This window comes from Mustelus asterias, chromosome 3 (assembly GCF_964213995.1).
Source record: "Mustelus asterias chromosome 3, sMusAst1.hap1.1, whole genome shotgun sequence".
NCBI classification, from domain to species: domain Eukaryota; kingdom Metazoa; phylum Chordata; class Chondrichthyes; order Carcharhiniformes; family Triakidae; genus Mustelus; species Mustelus asterias.
Window position 1 is genome coordinate 152,024,768 of NC_135803.1, and position 23,211 is coordinate 152,047,978.

The 23,211-nt window shown below is 47.3% G+C and overlaps 1 protein-coding gene across 1 annotated transcript in view; it reads left to right on the forward strand.

The window, feature by feature from the left end:
• The first annotated feature begins 1,737 nt into the window (after nucleotides 1-1,737).
• The window catches only part of LOC144491893 (uncharacterized), a 181,783-nt gene continuing 160,309 nt past the window's right edge, over nucleotides 1,738-23,211 (forward strand). Inside the window, exons 1-10 of the mRNA XM_078210184.1 lie at nucleotides 1,738-1,811; nucleotides 2,126-2,185; nucleotides 4,189-4,228; nucleotides 10,564-10,604; nucleotides 12,770-12,805; nucleotides 13,816-13,860; nucleotides 17,172-17,207; nucleotides 19,176-19,211; nucleotides 22,554-22,586; nucleotides 22,746-22,817. Coding sequence (XP_078066310.1) covers nucleotides 1,738-1,811; nucleotides 2,126-2,185; nucleotides 4,189-4,228; nucleotides 10,564-10,604; nucleotides 12,770-12,805; nucleotides 13,816-13,860; nucleotides 17,172-17,207; nucleotides 19,176-19,211; nucleotides 22,554-22,586; nucleotides 22,746-22,817 — 473 coding nt within the window. The remainder of the gene's footprint in view (nucleotides 1,812-2,125; nucleotides 2,186-4,188; nucleotides 4,229-10,563; nucleotides 10,605-12,769; nucleotides 12,806-13,815; nucleotides 13,861-17,171; nucleotides 17,208-19,175; nucleotides 19,212-22,553; nucleotides 22,587-22,745; nucleotides 22,818-23,211) is intronic.

Genomic DNA, 23,211 nt, shown 5'->3' on the forward strand with positions numbered 1-23,211 from the left:
TAAATATGGATTATTTTCATTCCTGTTTTAAAGATCAGTAGGGTCATAGAGTCATAGAGGTTTACAGCATGGAAACAGGCCCTTCGGCCCAACTTGTCCATGCCGTCCAATTTTTACCACTAAGCTCTTCCCAGTTCCCCTTGTTTGGCCCATATCCCTCTATACCCATCTTACCTATGTAACTATCTAAATGCTTTTTAAAAGACAAAATTGTACCCGCCTCTACTACTGCCTCTGGCAGCTTGTTCCAGACACTCACCACCCTCTGTGTGAAAAAATTGCCCCTCTGGACACTTTTGTATCTCTCCCCTCTCACCTTAAACCTATGCCCTCTAGTTTTAGTCCCCTACCTTTGGGAAAAGATATTGACTATCTAGCTGATCTGTGCCCCTCATTATTTTATAGACCTCTATAAGATCACCCTTCAGCCTCCTACACTCCAGGGAAAAAAGTCCCAGTCTATTCAGCCTTTCCTTATAACTCAATCCATCAAGTCCCAGTAGCATCCTAGTAAATCTTTTCTGCACTCTTTCTAGTTTAATAATATCCTTATCCAGAAGATAAACGCAGGAACCCAGGGGCCAAAATATTCCATCCTCGATCATGGCTGCAATTTTCCGATGCTGTTGAATGGGGTTTTGGCTGGAACGCCAAGTTTTCCATTCTCGCTCGTAAAGGGCCCCGCCAGACGAGACAGCAGAAGACATTGCAACCAAAGGCTGCAGTGACAAAGATGGTGTCATCAATAGATGCTTTCACGACCTTTGTAGTTTCTTGCGGTCTTGGGCAGAGCAGGAGCCATACCAAGTTGTGATACAACCAGAAAGAATGCTTCCTATGGTGCATCTGTAAAAATTGTTGAAAGTTGCAGCAGACATGCCAAATTTCAACAAAGAACAAAGAAAATTGCAGCCCAGGGACAGGCCCTTCGGCCCCCCAAGCCTGCACCGACCATGCTGCCTGACTGAACTAAAACCGTATGCACTTACGGAGTCCGTATCCTTTCATTCCCATCCTCTTCATATATTTGTCTAGTTACCCCTTAAATGCCGCTATCGTACCTGCTGCCACCACCTCCCCGGGCTGCGCGTTCCAGACATTCACCACCCTCTGTGTAAAAAACTTGCCTCGCACATCTCCTCTAAACTTTTCCCCACGCACCTTAAACCCATGTCCCCGAGTGCTTGACTTTTCTACCCGGGGAAAGAGCATCTGACTATCCACTCTGTACATGCCACTCATAATCTTGTAGACTTCTATCAGGTCACCTCTCAACCCGTCGTTCCAGTGAGAACAAACCAAGCTTATCCAACCTCTCCTTATAGCTAATGCCCTCCAGACCAAGCAACATCCTGGTAAACCTCTTCTGCACCCTCTCCAAAGCATCCACATCCTTCTGGTAGTGTGGCGACCAGAATTGAACACAATATTCTAAATAGGGCCTAACTAATGTTCTGTACAGCTGGAGCGTGTCCTGCGAGTTTTTATACTCAATGCCTCAACCGATGAAGGCAAGCATGCCATATGCCTTCTTGACTACCTTATCCACCTGTGTTGCCACTTTCAATGATCAATGGACATGTACGTCCAGGTCTCTCTGTCAATACTCCTAAGGGTTCTGCTATTTACTGTATAATTCCTACATGCATTTGACCTTCCAAAATGCATTATCTCACACTTCCTTTGCCTCCTGAGAAAGTCGAGGCATTGATGGACTTTCTTGACTATAGCCCCGATATGGAGGGCCCAGGACAAGTGTTGGTGATCTGGACCTTGAGAAACTTGAAGCTCTTGACTATACAGAGAACAGAGTAGGAATGTAGCTTAATAATTGGACTGAGTGTGAGTTAAGAGTGTAGAATGGTGATTCCCACCATCTACAGATTTCTCTGTAACTGGAAATAAAAACCTTTTATGATCATGGAACCTGTTTCACCAAATGGCGGGGGAGGGGTGACACTGGGGTCTCTCCCCAGCACATTACTTTGAATGGAGGAAAGGTTGGTGTGTAATTGTTCCGTGGCCTGAACTAACCGCAGGGCGGTTCGAGAAAAAAAACAAAGTCGCTTAAAAAAAATGGCATGTTTTGAAATGGTTCCTGAGATTTTCTTTCTTGCATCGCCAGGGCAACGTGGGTGAAGGTTTCCCAGGACCTCCAGGCCGCCAGGGAGAACCAGGTGACCGGGTTAGTGACGTTACGCATCTCAACAAACTAAATGCATTACAACCTTTGTTAAATTAATGAAGAAAACCTTTTCAAACATCCATGTTAAATATTTCCGCTCCAATGTTACACATAATGTGGAGATGCCGGTGTTGGATTGGGGTAAACACAGTAAGAAGTCTCACAACACCAGGTTAAAGTCCAACAGGTTTATTTGGCAGCACAAACTTTCGGAGTCTCGCTCCTTCTTCAGGTGAGTGAGGACTTGTGTTCACAAACAGGGCATATACAGACACAGACTCAATATACAAGATAATGGTTGGAATGCGAGTCTTTACAGGAAATTGTAAAGGCTTTTCTCACCACATTGTGAGGAACTCTTCTCAGTCCCAACTCCACTTTTCTGCCCATTCTCCATAACCCTTCAAATATGTCCACCTCTTACTTAAATTTACTCAAAGCCCTGACTTCTACCACGCTCTGGGTCAGCGCCACGCTCTGGGTCAGTGCCACGCTCTGGGTTAGTGCCACGCTCTGGGGCGGTGCCATGCTATGGGTCAGTGCCACGCTCTGGGTCAGCGCCACGCTCTGGGGTGGCACAACGCTCTGGGTCAGCGCCACGCTCTGGGGTGGCACAACGCTCTGGGTCAGTGCCACGCTCTGGGTCAGCGCCACGCTCTGGGGTGGCACAACGCTCTGGGTCAGTGCCACGCTCTGGGGCGATGCCACGCTCTGGGGCGGCGCCATGCTATGGGTCAGCACCACGCTCTGGGTCAGCGCCACGCTCTGGGGTGGCACAACGCTCTGGGTCAGTGCCACGCTCTGGGGCGATGCCACGCTCTGGGGCGGCGCCACGCTCTGGGTCAGTGCCACGCTCTGGGGTGGCACAATGCTCTGGGTCAGTGCCACGCTCTGGGGTGATGCCACGCTCTGGGGCGGCGCCATGCTATGGGTCAGCACCACGCTCTGGGTCAGCGCCACGCTCTGGGGTGGCACAACGCTCTGGGTCAGTGCCACGCTCTGGGGCGATGCCACGCTCTGGGGCGGCGCCAGCTCTGGGGTGGCACAACGCTCTGGGTCAGCGCCACGCTCTGGGGCGATGCCACGCTCTGGGTCAGCGCCACGCTCTGGGTTAGTGCCATGCTCTGGGGCGGCTCCACACTCTGGGTTAGTGCCACGCTCTGGGTCAGTGCCACGCTCTGGGTTAGTGCCATGCTCTGGGGCGGCGCCATACTCTGGGGCAGCGCCTCGCGCTGGGTCAGCGCCACGCTCTGGGACAGCGCCACGCTCTGGGACAGCGCCACGCTCTGGGACAGCGCCACGCTCTGGGTCAGCCCCACGCTCTGGGTCAGCCCCACGCTCTGGGACAGCGCCACGCTCTGGGACAGCGCCACGCTCTGGGGCGGTGCCATGCTCTGGGGCGGTGCCATGCTCTGGGGCGGTGCCACGCTCTGGGTCAGCCCCACGCTCTGGGTCAGCCCCACGCTCTGGGACAGCGCCACGCTCTGGGTCAGCCCCACGCTCTGGGTCAGCGCCACGCTCTGGGTCAGCGCCACGCTCTGGGTCAGCCCCACGCTCTGGGTCAGCCCCACGCTCTGGGTCAGCGCCACGCTCTGGGTCAGCGCCACGCTCTGGGGCAGCGCCACGCTCTGGGGCAATGGAGTGTTTCATGGATTTGGAATAATACATCTCCTGAGGAATTGTTCACAGTGTGAGATGGAGGACGCACTGTGTCGCACCGTTTGACAAGTAAGATATTATCCGGTGCTAAAGGATTTAGTTTTGTGTTTCCCGCTGTGATCACAAGCTTGAGATGATAATACTTCCTTGAAGTCAGCTGGAGGCTAACTGTGCTTAGCAAGATGCTGACTTAATTTGACTTCAGAATAAACAGATAAGAAGTTGATTGTTCTGAGTCAATTATTTAAAAAGAAGGATATGGAAATGCGCATGTGCAGAGTCTCAAGTGCGACACATGTCTCAAAGTTCTTATGATTAATCCTTCATCTCTCCAATTTCTTTAGGGTCCCAGAGGATCTCAGGGTGAACACGGGGACAAGGCAAGTGTTTTTGTGCTAAATTCCATCCATACTGTATTTTTAAAAATGTTTCTGTCTCTAATATTTTGTCTCGAATATTCTGTCTCTGATATTATTCTATTAATAATTGAGTGGCACGGCGGCAGTGGTTAGCACCGCTGCCTCACAGCACCAGGGACCCAGGTTTGATTCCAGGTTTGACTGTCTGTGTGGAGTTTGCACATTCTCCCTGTGTCTTGTGTGGGTTTCCCCCGGGTGCTCCGGTTTCCTCCCACAGTCCAAAAGATGTGCAGATTAGGTGGATGGCCGTGCTAAATTGACCCTTAGTATCCAAAGATGTATAGGTTAGGGAAATTAGCAGGGTAAATATATGGGGTTACGGGGACAGGGCCTGGGTAAGATGCTCTGTCGGAGAGTTGGTGCAGGCTCGATGGGCCGAACGGCCTCCTTCTGCACTATGATAATAAACTTGATTTGCCTTTTCTTAACCAAACGCCATAGACATTCTTCGGGCTAGTAGGGTGAGAAAGAATAATGTCAGTGGAGAGTCTGCGGTTGACTTAATGAGGTTGGGTGAATATTTCAGAGTCTTGCTGGAGTTAGTGTGAAGCAAGTATGGAGAGGAAGTGGACCAACAATGCGAAGTGCTTCTGTCAATGGGCTCGGATTCTGTGGTGGAGATAAGGGTGAGGTTCTTACTGCTCACCGTTATTTACATGGAAACTGGACAGTAACTTCCTCCCGCCACACTGGAATTTGCTGTCTGAGATGCTTCTGCTTCACCAGGAGCTATGGCCTATAGGTCTCTCACCAAGCGACTCAGCAGTGAAACACTGGACTGGTATGAAGTGGCTGAATAGGTAGCAACCAAACTCACTAAAAAAGTTAGGGCTTACCCATTGTAATGCAAGTGTCCTTTGAACAGAGTAATATGTCTTTTTATTTTTATTTTTTAAAATTTGATTTATTATTGTCACATGTATCAGTATCCAGTGAAAAGTATTGTTTCTTGCACACCATACAGGCAAAGCATACCATTCATAGAGAAGGAAAGGAGAGAGTGCAGAATGTAGTGTTACAGTCATAGCTAGGGTGTAGAGAAAGAAGTTAGTGCGAGGTAGGTTCATTCAAAAATTTGATGGCAGCAGGGAAGAAGCTGTTCTTGAGTTAGTTGGTATGTGACCTCAGACTTTTGTATCTTTTTCCCAACGGAAGGAGGTGGAAGAGAGAATGTCCAGGCTGCATGGGGTCCTTAATTATGTTTTATTTTAACAAAACAATCTCTTTGGCACTGAAAAACACAATGTCTCATTCCCTCAGCTTTTAATTGTTGTTTGAGACTTTAAAAAAATAGAAAAATGTGATTTTTTTCTGCTTTTTTCCTTTGTCTCTTTTAACTTTCTGAATTCAGTTTTTGCTTCCTTCCCTTTATTTTAATTTTTGTACCTGATTTGATATTGAATTAAATATTCGAACTGATACGGCTCACTCAGTCTTTGCACTGCTCCTAAACAACTCTTCGATCTGATTGGAGACGCAGCTACAAATCTCATTCACTTATGTCGTAGACGCCCTGGGGTAGGGTGTTGTGCTTTCAGGCTCATTAGCTGACAGAAGATTCCAGTTCAAAATCCCATAGAAAGTCGATGGAGAAAGTAAAAATGTCACCGATGGGTGTCCATTGGACATAAAACCCAGTCCTTTGGAGATATTGAAAAAAAGCAATTGCTGAAAGTCTGGGATAAAAACTGGAAATGTTGAAACTGCCTTGCAGATTGGATAGTATCTGAGAATAGGAAAGTCGGGTTAACACTGTTACAGCAAAAAGGAGAGTTCTTTTATTCGACTGAGAAATAGATTGGTCACCACGTTACAGGAAGGGCAGAATTGCTGTGGAGAGAGTGCAGAGGAGATCGGTGCTGGGTCCACTCTTATTTGTCATTTATATTAATGATTTGGATGAAAATTTAGTCGGCATGGTTAGTAAGTTTGGAGATGACGCCAAGATTGGTGGCATAGTGGACAGTGAAGAAAGCTATCTAGGAATCTTGATCAATTGGACCAGTGGGCTGACGAATGGCAGCTGGAGTTTAAAGAACAAAGAAAATTACAGCACAGGAACAGGCCCTTTGGCCCTCCACGCCTGCACCGATCATGCTGCCCAACTGAACTAGTCATAGCACTGTGGGACGGCACGGTGGCACAGTGGTTAGTGCTGCTGCCTCACAGCGCCAGGGACCCGGGTTCGATTCCCAGCTTGGGTCACTGTCTATGTGGAGTTTGCACATTCTCCCCGTGTCTGCGTGGGTTTCCTCTGGGTGCTCCGGTTTCCTCCCACAGTCTGAAAGATGTGCTGGTTAGGGTGCATTGACCCGAACAGGCACCGGAATGTGGCGACTCACGGAATTTCACAGTAACTTCATTGCAGTTAAGTGACCCGTTAGAGAAAATCTCCATTACAAGAGAGGAAGTGTTAGGTTTTTTAGGGAACATTAAAACTGACAAAGCCCCAGGGCCTGATGGCATCTATCCTTGGCTGCTCAGGGAGACGAGAGATGAAATTGCTGGGCCTCTGACGGAAATCTTTGTCGCTTCTTTGGACACGGGTGAGGTCCCTGAGGATTGGAGGATAGCGAATGTGGTCCCGCTGTTTAAGAAGGGTAGCAGGGATAACCCAGGAAATTATAGGCCGGTGAGCTTGACGTCCGTGGTAGGGAAGTTGTTGGAGAGGATTCTTAGAGACAGGATGTATGTGCATTTAGAACGGAACAATCTCATTAGTGACAGACAGCATGGTTTTGTAAGAGGGAGATCGTGCCTTACAAATTTGGTGGAGTTTTTTGAGGAAGTGACAAAAACGGTTGATGAAGGAAGGGCCGTGGATGTCGTCTATATGGATTTCAGTAAGGCATTTGACAAAGTCCCACATGGCAGGTTGGTTAAGAAGGTTAAGGCTCATGGGATACAAGGGGAAGTGGCTAGATGGGTGGAGAACTGGCTTGGCCATAGGAGACAGAGGGTAGTGGTCGAAGGGTCTTTTTCCGGCTGGAGGTCTGTGACCAGTGGTGTTCCGCAGGGCTCTGTACTGGGACCTCTGCTATTTGTGATATATATAAATGATTTGGAAGAAGGTGTAACTGGTGTAATCAGCAAGTTTGCGGATGACACGAAGATGGCTGGAATTGCGGATAGCGAAGAGCATTGTCGGGCAATACAGCAGGATATAGATAGGCTGGAAAATTGGGCGGAGAGGTGGCAGATGGAGTTTAATCCGGATAAATGCGAAGTGATGCATTTTGGAAGAAATAATGTAGGGAGGAGTTATACAATAAATGGCAGAGTCATCAGGAGTATAGAAACACCGAGGGACCTAGGTGTGCAAGTCCACAAATCCTTGAAGGTGGCAACACAGGTGGAGAAGGTGGTGAAGAAGGCATATGGTATGCTTGCCTTTATAGGACGGGGTATAGAGTATAAAAGCTGGAGTCTGATGATGCAGCTGTATAGAACGCTGGTTAGGCCACATTTGGAGTACTGCGTCCAGTTCTGGTCGCCGCACTACCAGAAGGACGTGGAGGCATTGGAGAGAGTGCAGAGAAGGTTTACCAGGATGTTGCCTGGTATGGAGGGTCTTAGCTATGAGGAGAGATTGGGTAGACTGGGGTTGTTCTCCTTGGAAAGACGGAGAATGAGGGGAGATCTAATAGAGGTGTACAAGATTATGAAGGGGATAGATAGGGTGAACAGTGGGAAGCTTTTTCCCAGGTCGGAGGTGACGATGACGAGGGGTCACGGGCTCAAGGTGAGAGGGGCGAAGTATAACTCAGACATCAGAGGGACGTTTTTTACACAGAGGGTGGTGGGGGCCTGGAATGCGCTGCCAAGTAGGGTGGTGGAGGCAGGCACGCTGACATCGTTTAAGACTTACCTGGATAGTTACATGAGCAGCCTGGGAATGGAGGGATACAAACGATTGGTCTAGTTGGACCAAGGAGCGGCACAGGCTTGGAGGGCCGAAGGGCCTGTTTCCTGTGCTGTACTGTTCTTTGTTCTTTCTTTGTTCAGTGTTAATGTAAGCCTTACTGGTGTCTAATAAATAAACTTTACTTTATTTTTCTAAAACCCCCTACCCTCCCGGGGACCATAGCTCTCTATTCCCATCCTATTCATGTATCGTATCTGCTTCCACGACCTCCCCCGGCAGTGAGTTCTAGGCACCCACCACCCTCTGTGTAAAAAAAACTTACCTCGTACATCTTAATTTAGATGAATGCATTTTGGTAGGTCGAACCAGGGCAGGACATACTCAGTTAATAGTAGGCTGTTGGGGAGAGTTACAGAACAAAGAGATCGAGGGGGACAGGTTCATAGCTCCTTGAAAGTGGAGTCACAGGTGGACAGAGTGGTGAAGAAGGCATTCGGCATGCTTGGTTTCATTGGTCAGAACATTGAATACAGCACGTCTTGTTGAAGTTGTACAAGACATTAATAAGGCCACACTTGGAATATTGTGTACAATTTTGGTCACCCTATCATGGAAAGGAAATGATTAAACTAGAAAGAGTGCAGCAAAGATTCATTAGGATGCTACCGGGATTTGACGGTTTGAGTTATAAGGAGAGGCTGGATAGACTGGGACTTTTTCTCGGGACCATAGGAGGCTTAAGGGGTGATCATATCAAGGTCTGTAAAATAATGAGGGGCATAGATCAGCTAGATAGTCAATATATTTTCTCAAAGGTAGGGGAGTCTAAAACTAGAGGGCATAGGTTTAAGGTGAGAAGGGAGAGATACAAAAGGGTCCAGAGGGGCAATTTTTTCACAGAGGGCAGTGAGTGGCTGGAACAAGTTGCCAGAGGTAGTAGTAGAGGCGGGTACAATTTTGTATTTTAAAAAGCATTTAGACAGTTACATTGGTAAGATGGATATAGAGGGATATGGGCCAACGCTGGCAATTGGGATTAGCTTAGGGTTTAAAAAAAAGGGCAGCATAGACAAGTTGGGCCGAAGGGCCTGTTTCCATGCTGTAAACCTCTGACTCTGTGAGACTTACAAGAATAAAGACAAAATACTGCGGATGCTGGAATCTGAAACAAAAACAGAAAATGCTGGAAAATCTCAGCAGGTTTGACAGTATCTGTGGAGAGAGAATAGAGCCAACGTTTCGAGTCTGGATGACTCTTTGTCAGAGCAGAGTTACAAGAATGTTGTCAGGGTTGGAAAATTGCAGCTATGAGGAAAGATGTTGGGCGGGATTTTCCTGTCCCGCCCGCCACGGGAATCGTAGCAGGTGGGACAGGACCGTGCAAAGGCCTGTTGACCTCGGGCAGGATTTTCCGGTCTTGGGGCGAGTGTGGCTGGAAAATCCTGCCCGTTTTTTCCTTAGAACAGGGGAGGTTGAGAGGTGATTTGATTGCGGTGAACAAACATATGAGGGACCTCGAGACAATAAATGGGAAAGACTTATTTCCCCTCGCGGAAAGTTCAGTTACCAGGGAATGGGATTTGAAGTGATTAGTCAAAGGATTAGAAGGGATATTGAGAAAAGTTTTTTCACCCAGAGCTTAGTTGGTGTCTGGAGTTCGCTGCCTAAGTGACTGAGGCAAAAACCCTCAAGTTATTTAAAAGGTACCTGGATCTGCACTTGAAATGCTGTAACCTACAAGACGACAGAGTGGGCGCTGAAAGGTGGGATTAGAATGGGTGGCTAGTATTTATTTTCAGCTAGTGCAGACAAGATGGGCTCAATGGCCTCTTCCTGTGCTGGAACTTTTCTATGGCGCTATGGGCAGGGGGAATCATAGAATCCCTACAGTGCAGAAGACCATTTGGCCCATTGAGTCTGTACCCATCACAATCCCACCCAGGCCCTCTTCCCACAGCCCCACATATTTACCCTGCTAATCCCCTGACACTAAGGTCAATTTAGCATGGCCAATCAACCTAACCTGCACATCTTTGGACTATGAGAGGAAACCGGAGCACCTGGAGGAAACCCACGCAGACACGGGGAGAACGTGCAAACTCCGCACTAGACAGTGACCTGAGGCCAGAATTGAATCCGGGTTCCTGGCACTGTGAGGCAGTAGTGCTAACCACTGTGCCACCGTGCCATCCAAAGGAGAAAATAGCAGCTAAATGCCATAGGTTATAGCTTGGATAAAGCTTCCTGGCTTAATATCCTTGCAGTTTTTTTTTGGTTCTAAATTTGGAAAATGAATGGGTGATGTGCTAAGGTTATCTGAGGCTGGATTGGAAAGATGAGAGGGATTGAGTTAAACAGTTTTAACCAAAAAGACTTATTGTTCCAGGCTGGCATTTTAATGGGACAGCTTATTTTTCTTTTTGATGGACAGGGAGACCGAGGACAGCCGGGTGAGACTGGTTCGCCGGGATCCCAGGTAAGTGATTTGTCCCTTTCATTACAACCCTTTTTGTGGGATCGCGGCATGCCTTTCCTGTGAAAATTCACTGTGGCAACTTGCTAAGGCCACTTCAGAGTGCCTCTCAAATCCTTGGCCACTCCCATGTCACACACCATCCTGGCTTGGAGCCATATCACTGTTCCTTCACTGTCACTGTGTCAAAGTCCTTGAACACCCTCTCTACCAGTCCTATGGGTGTACTTCCACCAATCTTTTCCTGCTTTCCCTCATATCCTTTGATTTCCTTTGCCCCAAGTGCTTGATCTAACTGCTTCTTGATATCATACAATGTTTTGGCCTCAACTACTGTCTGTGGTCGCGAATTCCACAGGCTAACCACTCTGAGTGAAAAAATCTGTCCTCATCTCAGTCCTAAACGGTCTACCCTGTAGCTTCAGATTGTGACTGCTGGTTCTGGACACCCATAAGACCATATGATATAGGAGCAGAATTAGGCCATTCAGCCCATCGAGTCTGCTCCGCCATTCAATCATGGCTGATATGATTCTCATCCCCATTCTCCTGCCTTCTCCCCATAACCTTTGATCCCCTTATTGATCAAGAACCTATCTATCTCTGTCTTAAAGACACTCAATGACCTGGCCTCCACAGCCCTCTATGGCAATGAATTCCACAGATTCACCATCCTCTGGCTGAAGGAGTTCCTCCTCATCTCAGTTTTAAAGGAGAGTCCCTTCACTCTGAGGTTGTGCCCCCTGTTCTGGTCTCTCCCACGAGTAGAAACATCCTCTCCATGTCCACTCTAGTAGGCCTCTCAGTATTCCATAAGTTTCAATTAGATCCCCCCTCATCCTCCTCTGGACTCCCTCCAAGGCCAGCACATCCTTCCTTAGGTAGGGGTCCAAAACTGCTCACAATACTCCAAATGGGGTCCGACCAGAGCCTAATACAGCCTCAGCAGACGTCCCTGTTCTTGTATTCTAGCCCTCTAGAAATGAATGTTAACATTGAATTTGCCTTCCTAACTGCCAACTGAACCTGCACGTTAACCTTAAGAGACTCCTGAACCAGGACTCCCAAGTCCCTTTGTGCTTCAGATTTCTGAAGCCTTTACCCATTTAGAAAATAGCCTAGGCCTCTGTTCTTCCTACCAAAGTGCATAACCTCACACTTTCCCACATTGTATTCCATCTGCCATTTCTTTGCCCACTCTCCTAACCTGTCCAAGTCATTCTGCAGCCTCTCCACTTCCTCAATGATACCTGTCCCTCTACATATCTTTGTATCATCCGCAAATTTAGCAACCATGCCCTCAGTTCCTTCATCTAGATCATTAATGTATATGGCGAAAAGTTGTGGTCCCAACACTGACCCCTGTGGAACACCACTAGTCACCGGTTGCCAACCTGAAAAGACCCCCTTATCCCCACTCTCTGCCTTCTGTCTGTCAGCCAATCTGCTATCCATGCCAGTACCTTGCCTCTAACACCATTGGCTCTTAGCTTATTTAGCAGCCTCTTATAAGGCACCTTGTCAAAGGCTTTCCAGAAATCCAAATAAATCAAGTCCAGTGGCTCTCCTGTGTCTAAGTTCTTTGTTACCTCCTCAAAGAATTCTAACAGATTTGTCAGTCATGACCTCCCTTTGATGAAGCCATGCTGACTCAGTCCTGTTTTACCATGCATTTCCAAGTACTCCGCAATTTCATCCTTAATAATGGACTCCAAGATCTTACCCACGATCAAGGTCAGGCGAACTGACCTATAATTTCCCATCTTCTGCCTCCCTCTCTTCTTAAACAGAGGTGTTATATTAGCCTTTTCTAGTCCTCTGAGACCCTCCGTGACTCCAGTGATTCCTGAAAGATCACCACCAATGCCTCCACAATCTCTTCAGCTATCTCCTTCAGAACCCTGGGGCGTAGGTCCATCCGGTCCAGGTGATTTATTCACCTTCCGACCTTTCAGCTTCCCTAGCACCTTCTCCTTAGTGATGGCCACCCCCACCATCAGGAACATCCTTCTTGCATCTACCCTGTCCAGCCCTGTTAGAATTTAATAGGTTTCTCTGAGGTCCCCCCTCATTCTTCTGAACTCCAATGAATGTAATTCTAACCAATTTAGTCCCTCCTCATAAGTCCCTGGAATTGTGTAATTATTGGTGTTGGTTATTTTTTGCAGGGAGACAGGGGACTACCAGGACCATCAGGCCCAAAGGTAAGTGAGCACCGTCAGGTTGAACACAATGCTGATATTCAAAAGATTTGGTTCCTGCCTTAAAACACTTGACCACATTTCAAAAGTACTATTGCCGCAACAATGCCGTGGGACAACCTAAGACTGTGAGAAGCTCCAAATACATGAAAATCAGTCCGTCCATTTTACCCTCTTTCTCTCTCTTTCTTCATTCTATCTTTGGCTGGGATTATCAGTGCCTTCGCACATCAATGGACATTTGACGGGCTCTTCAAATTTTCCATTCCTGCCCACGACAGGTCCCCGTAAGGGCGGGACTGGAAAATTCCGGCCTTTCTCTTTTCCTCTGCCTTCAGACCTCCATTTCTTTCTTTCTCTCTCTTTCTCCTTCTCTTCCCTCTGTTTCATTTCTTTCTCACCCATTATTTGTCTCTCCCTTTCTCACTTTTTATTACTCCACCCCCTTCTTTTCTTCTCTGTGTAAATACGGGTAAATTACCCAGTTCGGCACCAGTGTTTCGATACTGCGAGGGGGAGAAACATAAACTAACGTGAGGCACGTGTAGATTAGAAAGCTTGCGTCACTGTTTCATTTTCAGCTGCTTAGTGTCAGTAACACAGTAAGAAGTTTAACAACACCAGGTTAAAGTCCAACAGGTTTATTTGGTAGCAAAAAGCCACGCAAGCTTTCGGAGCTCCAAGCCCCTTCTTCAGGTGAGTGGGAATTCTCATCATAGTGTCAACAACCACAGGAACTGGAACCAGAGAGTGAGCGAAGACATGAATCAATGGGGCAAACCATTCAAGACTTTACTTGGCCCCGTCTATTCAAGCAGCCGTCCTGTGGAGTGAACAGAGTGTGAGAAATGAAATCAGTTTCCAATGTAGCAGGAATCAGAACTCACGCTGTTTCAGGGACCCCCAGCTCCCATTGCTGCATTGTATCCTCCCGCAATGTTCACTGATATCTTCTGATTCTTACATTTATGATTGCAATCCATCCGCTGACGGTTCAATATTTCTGTTGTTAGGGGGACCGAGGACAACTTGGACCACCCGGTGTGCCGGGATCAGTTGTAAGTATCACCCCACTCTCGTCTGTTTCTCTTTCACAGGTGAAGCCTCGAAGGGCGTATCCCAGAATAGCAGCAAGAACAAAATGAGTAGGAGTAGGAATAGAAGTAGGCTGTGGAGGCTTCAGAGAGAGTACAGAGAAGGTTTACCACGATGTTGCCTGGTATGGAGGGTATTAGCTATGAGGAGAGATTGAACGAACTGGGATTGTTCTCCCTGGAAAGGTGGAGGCGGACGGGCGACCTGATAGAAATTATGAGGGGTGTGGGTAGGGTGAACAGTTGGAAGCTTTTTTCCAGGGCAGAAATGACAATTACAAGGGGGCACAAGTTCAGGGTAAGAGGGGAAAGGGTCAGTGGAGATGTGCGGAGGAAGGTTTTACACAGAGGGTGGTGGGGGCCTGGAATGCACTGCCAAGTGAGGCATACATTAGCGACATTTAAGACTTATCTGGATAGGCACATGAACAGATGGGGAATAGAGGGATATAAGCGGTTGGTCTAGATAGGATGTGATCGGCGCAGGCTTGGAGGGCTGAAGGGCCTGTTCCTGTGCTGTACTGTTTTTTGTTTGAATAGAGTGTAAAAACTGTAGCTACAAGAGCAGGTCAGAGGCTGGGGATGCTATATGGCGAGTAACTCACCTCCTGACTCCCCAAAGCCTGTCCCCTATCTACAAGGCACAGGTCAGGGGTGTGATGGAATGATGCCCTGGATGGATGCCTAGATGAGTGCAACTTCAACAACACTCAAGAAACTCGATACCATCCAGGACAAAGCAGCTCCGCTCGATCGGCACCCCATCCAGCAGCTGAAGAATTCAGTCCCTCCACCGCTGACACACAGTGGCAGCAGTGTGAAACACCCACAAGATGCACTGCAGCAACTTATCACTAGGAGATCAGTTTTTGGGCTGATGGATGTGAAAAGGAACAGGTTTAGACTCCTTACTGGGTTGCAGTGTCCAGTTCTAAGGCATCAGTGTAGCAGCCTTTGTTGCTGGTTCTTGCTGTGTTGTTTGTCGACTGGCTGGTCTCTCCCGGCGTTTTTGCAATAAGTAAGATTGATTATCTGAAGACAGTTTCGATCAGGTGACCATATGATCAATACTTTTGATCCACCCAAAATGTTTTGAAGTTCAAAAGCCATTCCTACACAATTGGAAAATGGATGGTGATCATTCACATGATGCTCCTGGGTTCTGGAACTTTCTCTCTTATGTATCGAGCTCTGAGACTTTGGGCTCAATTTTATATACATAGAAACTAGAAGCAGGCGTAGGCCATTCGGCCCTTCGAGCCTGCTCCGCCATTCATTATGATCGTGGCTGATCATCAAATTCAATACCCTGATCCTGCCTTTCCCCCCATGTCCCTCGATCCCTTTAGCCCCAAGAGCTATATCTAATTCCTTCTTGAAATTATAGACTCATACAATCCCTGCAGTGCAGAAGGAGGCCATTCAGTCCATCAAAGATCAGCCTTTAGCCCAGAAACGTTGTCCCTTGTTGGAGTGGGATAGGTTGGTACATGAGAAATTGGGGGGCATTACTGATCTGTTGGGCTTCTGACCTATCCACCCAGACATTGATAGTTCTGATTGGGTGGGGTTACGGGGATAGGTTGGAGGAAAGCTCCTGGGTAAGGTACTCTGTCAGAGTGGGCCGGTGCGGACTCGATGGGCTAAATGGCCTCCTTCTGCACTGTAGGGTTGTGTGCACACAGCCGGCAGTTGTACATCATCCCCATATACCAATAAAGTGGAATACACCTCCCCTTTTAACATTTCCCCTTTTAATAAACTTGCATTGTAAGTCAACAAACTGGGAACCACTTTGATTGCAGTCCCTAGATATGGTTAGTTTTGGCAGTATAATATACATATGAGGATAAGTTCTTCCAAATTAGGCATCCCCCTTTTTAAAATATCCCATATATGTATTGCCTCAATGCGACTCCCCTTCCGTGTCCCACCGCCCCCACCCCCCCCCCCCCCCCCCCCCACCCCCTCCCATTCCCCAGCCAGGCCTTTTGCCTTCCACTCTTAATGTTGCTACGTCTTGTTGCAATCTCTCACAGCTACACTTCAATATCGAACATAGAACAGTACAGCACAGAACAGGCCCTTCGGCCCACAATGTTGTGCCGAGCTTTATCTGAAACCAAGATCAAGCTATCCCACTCCCTATCATCCTGGTGTGCTCCATGTGCCTATCCAATAACCGCTTAAATGTTCCTAAAGTGTCTGATTCCACTTTCACTGCAGGCAGTCCATTCCACACCCCAACCACTCTCTGCGTAAAGAATCTACCTCTGATATCCTTCCTATATCTCCCACCACGAACCCTATAGTTATGCTCCCTTGAAATAGCTCCATCCACCCGAGGAAATAGTCTTTGAACGTTCACTCTATCTATCCCCTTCATCATTTTATAAACCTCTATTAAGTCTCCCCTCAGCCTTCTCCGCTCCAGAGAGAATAGCCCTAGCTCCCTCAACCTTTCCTCATAAGACCTACCCTCCAAACCAGGCAGCATCCTGGTAAATCTCCTCTGCACTCTTTCCAGCGCTTCCACATCCTTCTTATAGTGAGGTGACCAGAACTGCACACAATATTCCAAATGTGGTCTCACCAAGGTCCTGTACAGTTGCAGCATAACCCCACGGCTCTTAAACTCCAACCCCCTGTTAATAAAAGCTAACACACTATAGGCCTTCTTCACAGCTCTATCCACTTGAGTGGCAACCTTTAGATCTGTGGATATGGACCCCAAGATCTCTCTGTTCCTCCACAGTCTTCAGGACCCTACCTTTGACCCTGTAATCCACATTTAAATTAGTCCTACCAAAATGAATCACCTCACATTTATCAGGGTTAAACTCCATTTGCCATTTTTCAGCCCAGCTTTGCATCCTATCTATGTCTCTTTGCAGCCTACAACAGCCCTCCACCTCATCCACTACTCCACCAATCTTGGTGTCATCAGCAAATTTACTGATCCACCCTTCAGCCCCCTCCTCTAAGTCATTAATAAAAATCACAAAGAGCAGAGGACCAAGCACTGATCCCTGTGGCACTCCGCTAGCAACCTGCCTCCAATCCGAAAATTTTCCATCCATATTCTCCCTCTCTGAGGAAGGACCCGAAACCTTAACTCTGTTTTCTCTCCTTACAGATGCTGAGTTTTTCCAGCATCCTCTGTTCCAGTTTCAGATTCCAGCGCCCGCAGTATTTTGCTTATTTTAGAAACATTTGCTGATCGTCTTGTGCTATTCCTACAGTAATTCCTGTTTTTTTTTCCCCCCGTTCAACAGGGATTGCCAGGTCCCAGTGGTTCCCGAGGCGAAAAGGTGAGAATGTCACTCATAAGGAGGAGTAGGGAGATTGTTCGGCCTGTCAGTCTGTCACTGAGGTCCTCTCCCCACACAAAACACAACACATTCAGCTCATGTCACCTCCTTCTTCCTCTGCTACACTGACCCTCCGATGCCCATTGAAGAAAGGTGTCTCCCAGCTTCTTTGTTTGTGAATGATTCAACCTTTGTTGCGTCGAAGGCTACGCTACCTGATCTTTCCTTTGACTTTCTCCATAACCTCCCAGACACACGAGAGTGGCTGAGTTTCACGGGTCGACTCCGGAGACAGCGCCATCTCATTGTGAACACTGGAGCTGCTGACCCATGGGTTGGGCAGCTCGGCACTCCTCACGTACTGACCAGTGGCGTGGCCAATATAAGACCTGCACACATCTGTCCCAGAAAGCCTGGCTCCTCCTTCCTGGTTAAACACAAACTCGACGTCACTGAAGTTGTCACCAGAGCTTACCGAGGGTGTGATGTGCCAATGAGATGGCACAGTTTTATATTGTGAGGTACATTTTCCCTGGGGTACCATGTGTCAGCAGTGGCTCAGTGGGTAGAACTCTTGCCCCTGAATCAGAAGATGTGAGCTCAAGTCCCACTCTAGAAACCTGAGTTCAGAATCTAGACTGATGCTCCAACGCAGCACTCCGGGAGTGCTACACTGTCAATGGTGCCTTCTCTCCGATGAGACCTTAAACCAAGGCCCCATCTGCTCTCATGGTTGGATGGTAAGAATCTCACAGTGCTGTTTGAATGTCCTGGCTAATATTTATCCTTCAACCAGCATTGAAAGACAGATTAGCATCAAAGAAGGTTTACTGCACAGAAAGAGGCCACTCGGCCCATCGTGCCTGTGCTGGTCAGAAAATGAGCCAGCTAGCCTCATCCCACATCCCACCTACAGAGGTAGCACTTGAGGTGCGAATCCAGACACCTTTTCAATGAGTTGAGGGTTTCTGCCTCTGCTACCCTTTCAGGCAGTGAGTTCCAGACACCCCAAAGCCCTCTGGGTGAAAAACATCTAATCTTTCCACCAATCACTTTAAATCGATGTCCCCATGTCACTGACCTCTCAACTAAGGTCAATAGGTCCTTTCCATCCACTCTATCCAGGCCCCTCACAATGTTGCGCATCTCCTTAAATCTCCCCTCAGCCTCCTCTGTTCAAAGGAGCACAACCCCAGCCAATTCAGGCTGGTCATTGCTGTTTGTGGGAGCTTGCTGTGCATAAGTCAGCTGTCATATTTCCGATATTACCACAGTGGCTACACTTCGAAAGCACCCAATTGGCTGTACAGAACTCAGGAGACATCCTGAGGTCATGAAAGGTGCTATAGAAATGCAGGTCTTTACTTTTCTGTGCAGCATTTTGTGCACCCAATGTGTGGCACAGAGGTTAGCGCTGCTGCCTCATGGCACCAGGGATCGGGGTTCCATTCCCAACTTGGGTCACTGTCTGTGTGGAGTCTGCACGTTCTCCCCGTGTCTGCGTGGGTTTCCTCCGGGTGCTCCGGTTTCCTTCCACAGTCTGAAAGACGTGCAGGTTATGGTGCATTGGCCGTGCTAAATTCTCCCTCAGTGTACCCAAACAGGCGCCAGAGTGTGGCGACTAGGGGATTTTCACAGTAACTTCATTGCTGTGTTAATGTAAGGCTACTTGTGGTAACAATAAAATAAAGTCTTTACTTTCCTGTGCAGCATTTTATACACCCAATGTTGAATTTTGGGCTCCTCTTTCTGCCGACTCTGATTCGCGATTGAATCAAACTTGTGTCTTCCAGCTTCCTCATTGAGATCAGAGTCCAATCTCTGCATTACACCTTCAGTAGCTCAGAGTGATTTACTCCCTTTGCCCTCACATATCGTGCCTTTCCCTTACTTGTGATGTTGTGTCGTGGTCGTATTCTGTGAACCAATATGTATTGAAGAACCATTTTAAATGTGTTTATTTTCCAGGGAAATGAAGGGAGACAGGGAGAACCAGGACGGACTGTAAGTATCTTAGCACCATCGAAAGAAACAGTACTGAAGGAGGCCACTCAACCCATCATGTATGTGCCAGCCCTTTGTAAAAGCTATCAAACTGGTCCCACCACTTGCTCCTTCTTTTTGATTTGATTTATCATTGTCACATTATTGGGATACAGTGAAAAGCATTGTTTCTACCCCATGGCCCTGCCTGTTTTGCCCTTCAAGTATTTATCTTAACTCCCTTTCTGAAAGTTACTATTGAGTCCGCTTCCACCAGCCTTTCCTGGAGTCTTTCCCAACTTATAGCAACTGTGTTTAGAAAAATTCTCCTAATCTACTGCCTTGTTCTTTTTCTAATGATCATAAATGTGTGTCCTCCATTGATTTTATAAAATATACAACATTACTAAAAGAGAGAGCACAAAACAGGGGGGTAGGAGGAGACCATTCGGCCCATTGAGCCTACTCCGCCATTTGATACAATCATGGCTGACTCCATTTTCCCACCCACTTCCCATATCCCTTAATTCCCAGTAAGAAGTCTCACAACACCAGGTTAAAGTCCAACAGGTTTATTTGGAATCACGAGCTTTCGGAGCGCTGCTCCTTCATCAGGTGATTGGAGAGGTAGGTTTCACAAACACAGCATATATAGACAAAGACATAAATGCAAGATAATGGTTGGAATGCAAGTCTTTACAGGTTCAGACAGTGCGAGTGGAGAGGGGGATAATCACAGGTTAAAGAGGTATGGGTTGTCTCAAGTCAGGATAGTTAGTGGGATTTTGCAAGCCCAGGCCAAATGGTGGGGGGGGGGGTTACATGTAGTGTGACATGAACCCCAGATCCCAGTTGAGGCTGTCCTCATGTGTGCGGAACTTGGCTATCACTTTCTGCTCGACGATTCTGTGTTGTCGTGTGTCTTGAAGGCTGCCTTGGAGAATGCTTACTGGAAATTCCCAGAGAGACCAAAATCCTGTTTGCAACAATGGAGCATCCACAACCCTCTGGGGAAGAGAATTCCGAAGATACACAACCTTTTGTGTGAGGACATTTCTCCTCACCTCAGCCCTAAACGATTGCCTCTTACCCTGAGACGGTACGCTTGTGTTTTACATTCCCCAACCAGCGGAAACGATCTCTCAGTGTCCGCTCGATCAAATCCCTTCAGAATCTTGCAGGTTTTAATGAGATTGCCTCACATTCTACCAAACGCCAGAGAATATTGTCCCAGTTTTCTCACACACTCGTCCCAGGGGCCAGCCCACTGAACCTTCACTGTATCGCCTCCAATTCAACTATACCCTTCCTTAAATGTGGAGACCAAAACTACATGCAGTATTCCAGGTGTGGTCTCACCAACAGCTTATACAATTGCAGCAAGACTTCTTTATTCCTATCCTCCAATGTCCTTGCAATAAAGGCATTTTTTAAAAAGGAGCATCGATTAAAGATATCTTTATTTGCGGGTAGTGCTAAGCTGGGTGCCATTAATATATTGTCCCTCCTTCCCACTCCCTTATAGCCTAATTTTAAAAAAATTCATTCATGGGACATGGGCGTCGCTGGCTGGCCATCATTTATTGCCCATCCCTTGTTGCTCTTGGAAGGCACTTGAGAGTCAACCACATTGCTGTGGCTCTGGAGTCACATGTAGACCAGACCAGGTAAGGACGGCAGATTTCCTTCCCTAAAGGACATTAGTGAACCAGATGGGTTTTTCTGACAATCGACAATGGTTTCGTGGTCATCAGTAGATTCTTAATTCCAGATATTTTTTATGGAACTCAAATTTCACCAGCTGCCGTGGTGGGATTCGAACCCGAGTCCCCAGAACATTAGCTGAGTTTCTGGATTAATAGTCCAGTGATAATACCACAAGGCCATCTCACCTAATTCAGGCCAAATTCATTTTGATGTATGATTATGCCTCTGTTAAGCAGTTTGGGGTGATTTTCTTAAGGTAAAGGTGCTGGGGATATAACGCATGTGGTTGGTATTCCGTTGAAACACCCGTTTTCCAGAGAACGGTCTGGTTTCCATTGGTCTGCCACTAGGAGAGGGTAATGAAAGATCAAAATCAGAATTTCTCACTCGCTTTTGTATTTTCAGCTTTCTCTATAACTTTATCAGCATTTTTGTTCTTCGATTTCCCTCCTGTTGGACAATATTTGTTGAGACAGTAAGCAGTTTGGTGTTTTGAACATGAAGGACTCAGTCGGGACTGAGTTAAGGCTTAGAGGCAGCCATAGAGTCATTGGGTGTGACCTTCTGGCCCTTCACACTAGCAGGATCTTCCGGGACCCTTGATAACGCATTACCGCCACAGGTTTCCCAATTTGACTGAATATATGAACATACAAATTCGAAGCTTGGGTAGGCTATTCGGCCCCTCGAACCTACTCCACCATTCAATAGGATCATGGCTGATTGTGGTCCCAACTCCACATTCTTCCTACCCCTCCCGATGACCTTTGACTCCTTTGCCACCAAGAATCTATCTACCTCCGCCTTGAACATATTCCACGACCTGACTTCCACCACACTCTGGAGAAGAGAGTTGCAAAGATTCACAACCGTCTGAGTGAAAAAATGTCTTCGTATCTCTGTCTTTAATGGAAGACTCCTTATTTTTAAAATGTCTCTCCTACAAAGGGAAAACATCCTTTCATTATCCACCCCATCCAACCCCCTTAGAATCACCTCTCATTATTCTAAACTCCAATGGATATAGGCCCAACCTGTTCAATCTTTCCTCATAAGATAACCCTCACTGCCCCAGGAATCAGTCGAGTGAACCTTTAGTGTTTCTATCCAATCTGAAATAAGGAGACCAAAACTGTGCACTGTACTCCAGCTGTGGTCTCACTAATGCCCCTTAACAACTGTAGCAAAACCCAATAAATGCCAACATTCCATTTGCCTTCCTAGTCACTCACTGTTCCTGCAGACTAACTTTTCCTGATTTGTGAACCAGGACACCCAGATCCCTCTGTCACTCAAGAGTTCTGCAATCTCTCTCCATTGAAATAATATGCTGTTTTTCTAACCTTCCTGCCAAAGTGGACAAGTTCATATTCTCCCACATTATACTCCATCTTCTAAATTGTTGACCACTCACTTAATCCACCTATGTCCCTTTGCAGACTCCTTGGGCGGGATTCTCGGTGGTGGCCTGCCATTGGCCATCAACAAAGTTTCCCGTTCTATGCATTCCCTACTGGCGGAAACCCACAGCGGGACTGGAAGATCCCACCAGCGAGATTGGCCGGAAAATTCCATCCTTTATATCCACTTCACGGCCTGTGTCCCGATCTGTCTTTGAGTTTTTCTAACTGTGCCAACTCTCTCATTCTATTGCAGATCACTGGCCCATCAGGGAGTAAAGGTGATCGGGTAAGGTCTCTCTCTCTCTCTCTCCTTTCTATGTCTGGTCTTCTCTGGTACATCCTGTGTCACCCGTGTTGTTAAACTGTACTTTTCTCAGCTTGTTGGGAATTGTGTGAACGTTGCATATTCTCGCTTTTGAATCAGTTTTCCTGTTCTCTATTATAGGGTGAACGGGGACCCTCAGGACCCTCGGGTGAGAAGGGAGCAAAGGGAAACCCAGCGGAGAAAGGCAATAAGGTGAGGCAGAAATGATGGAGAATCAGCTAACTGTGTGAGGAATTGAGGGAGCCTGTGCGCACTTTCGGCATTTTAGCATTGATTAGAAGATGGGTTATTGTGAGTTGATCATTGTCTATTTTGCATGTACTACATTGCAACAAATGTCTTCACAATGTTTTACTTTGCAAAACTCTCACCTGTGTTAGAAGAATATAAGAAATAGGACTGCCAGTGCCAGGGACCAGGTTCAATTCCAGGCTTGGGTCACTGTCTGCGTGGAATTTGCGCGTTCTCTCCGTGTCTGCGTGGGTTTCCTCCGGGTGCTCCGGTTTCCCCCCACACTCCAAAGATGTGCAGGTTAGGTGGATTGGCCATGATAAATTGCCCCTTTGTGTCAGAAGGATTTCCTTCC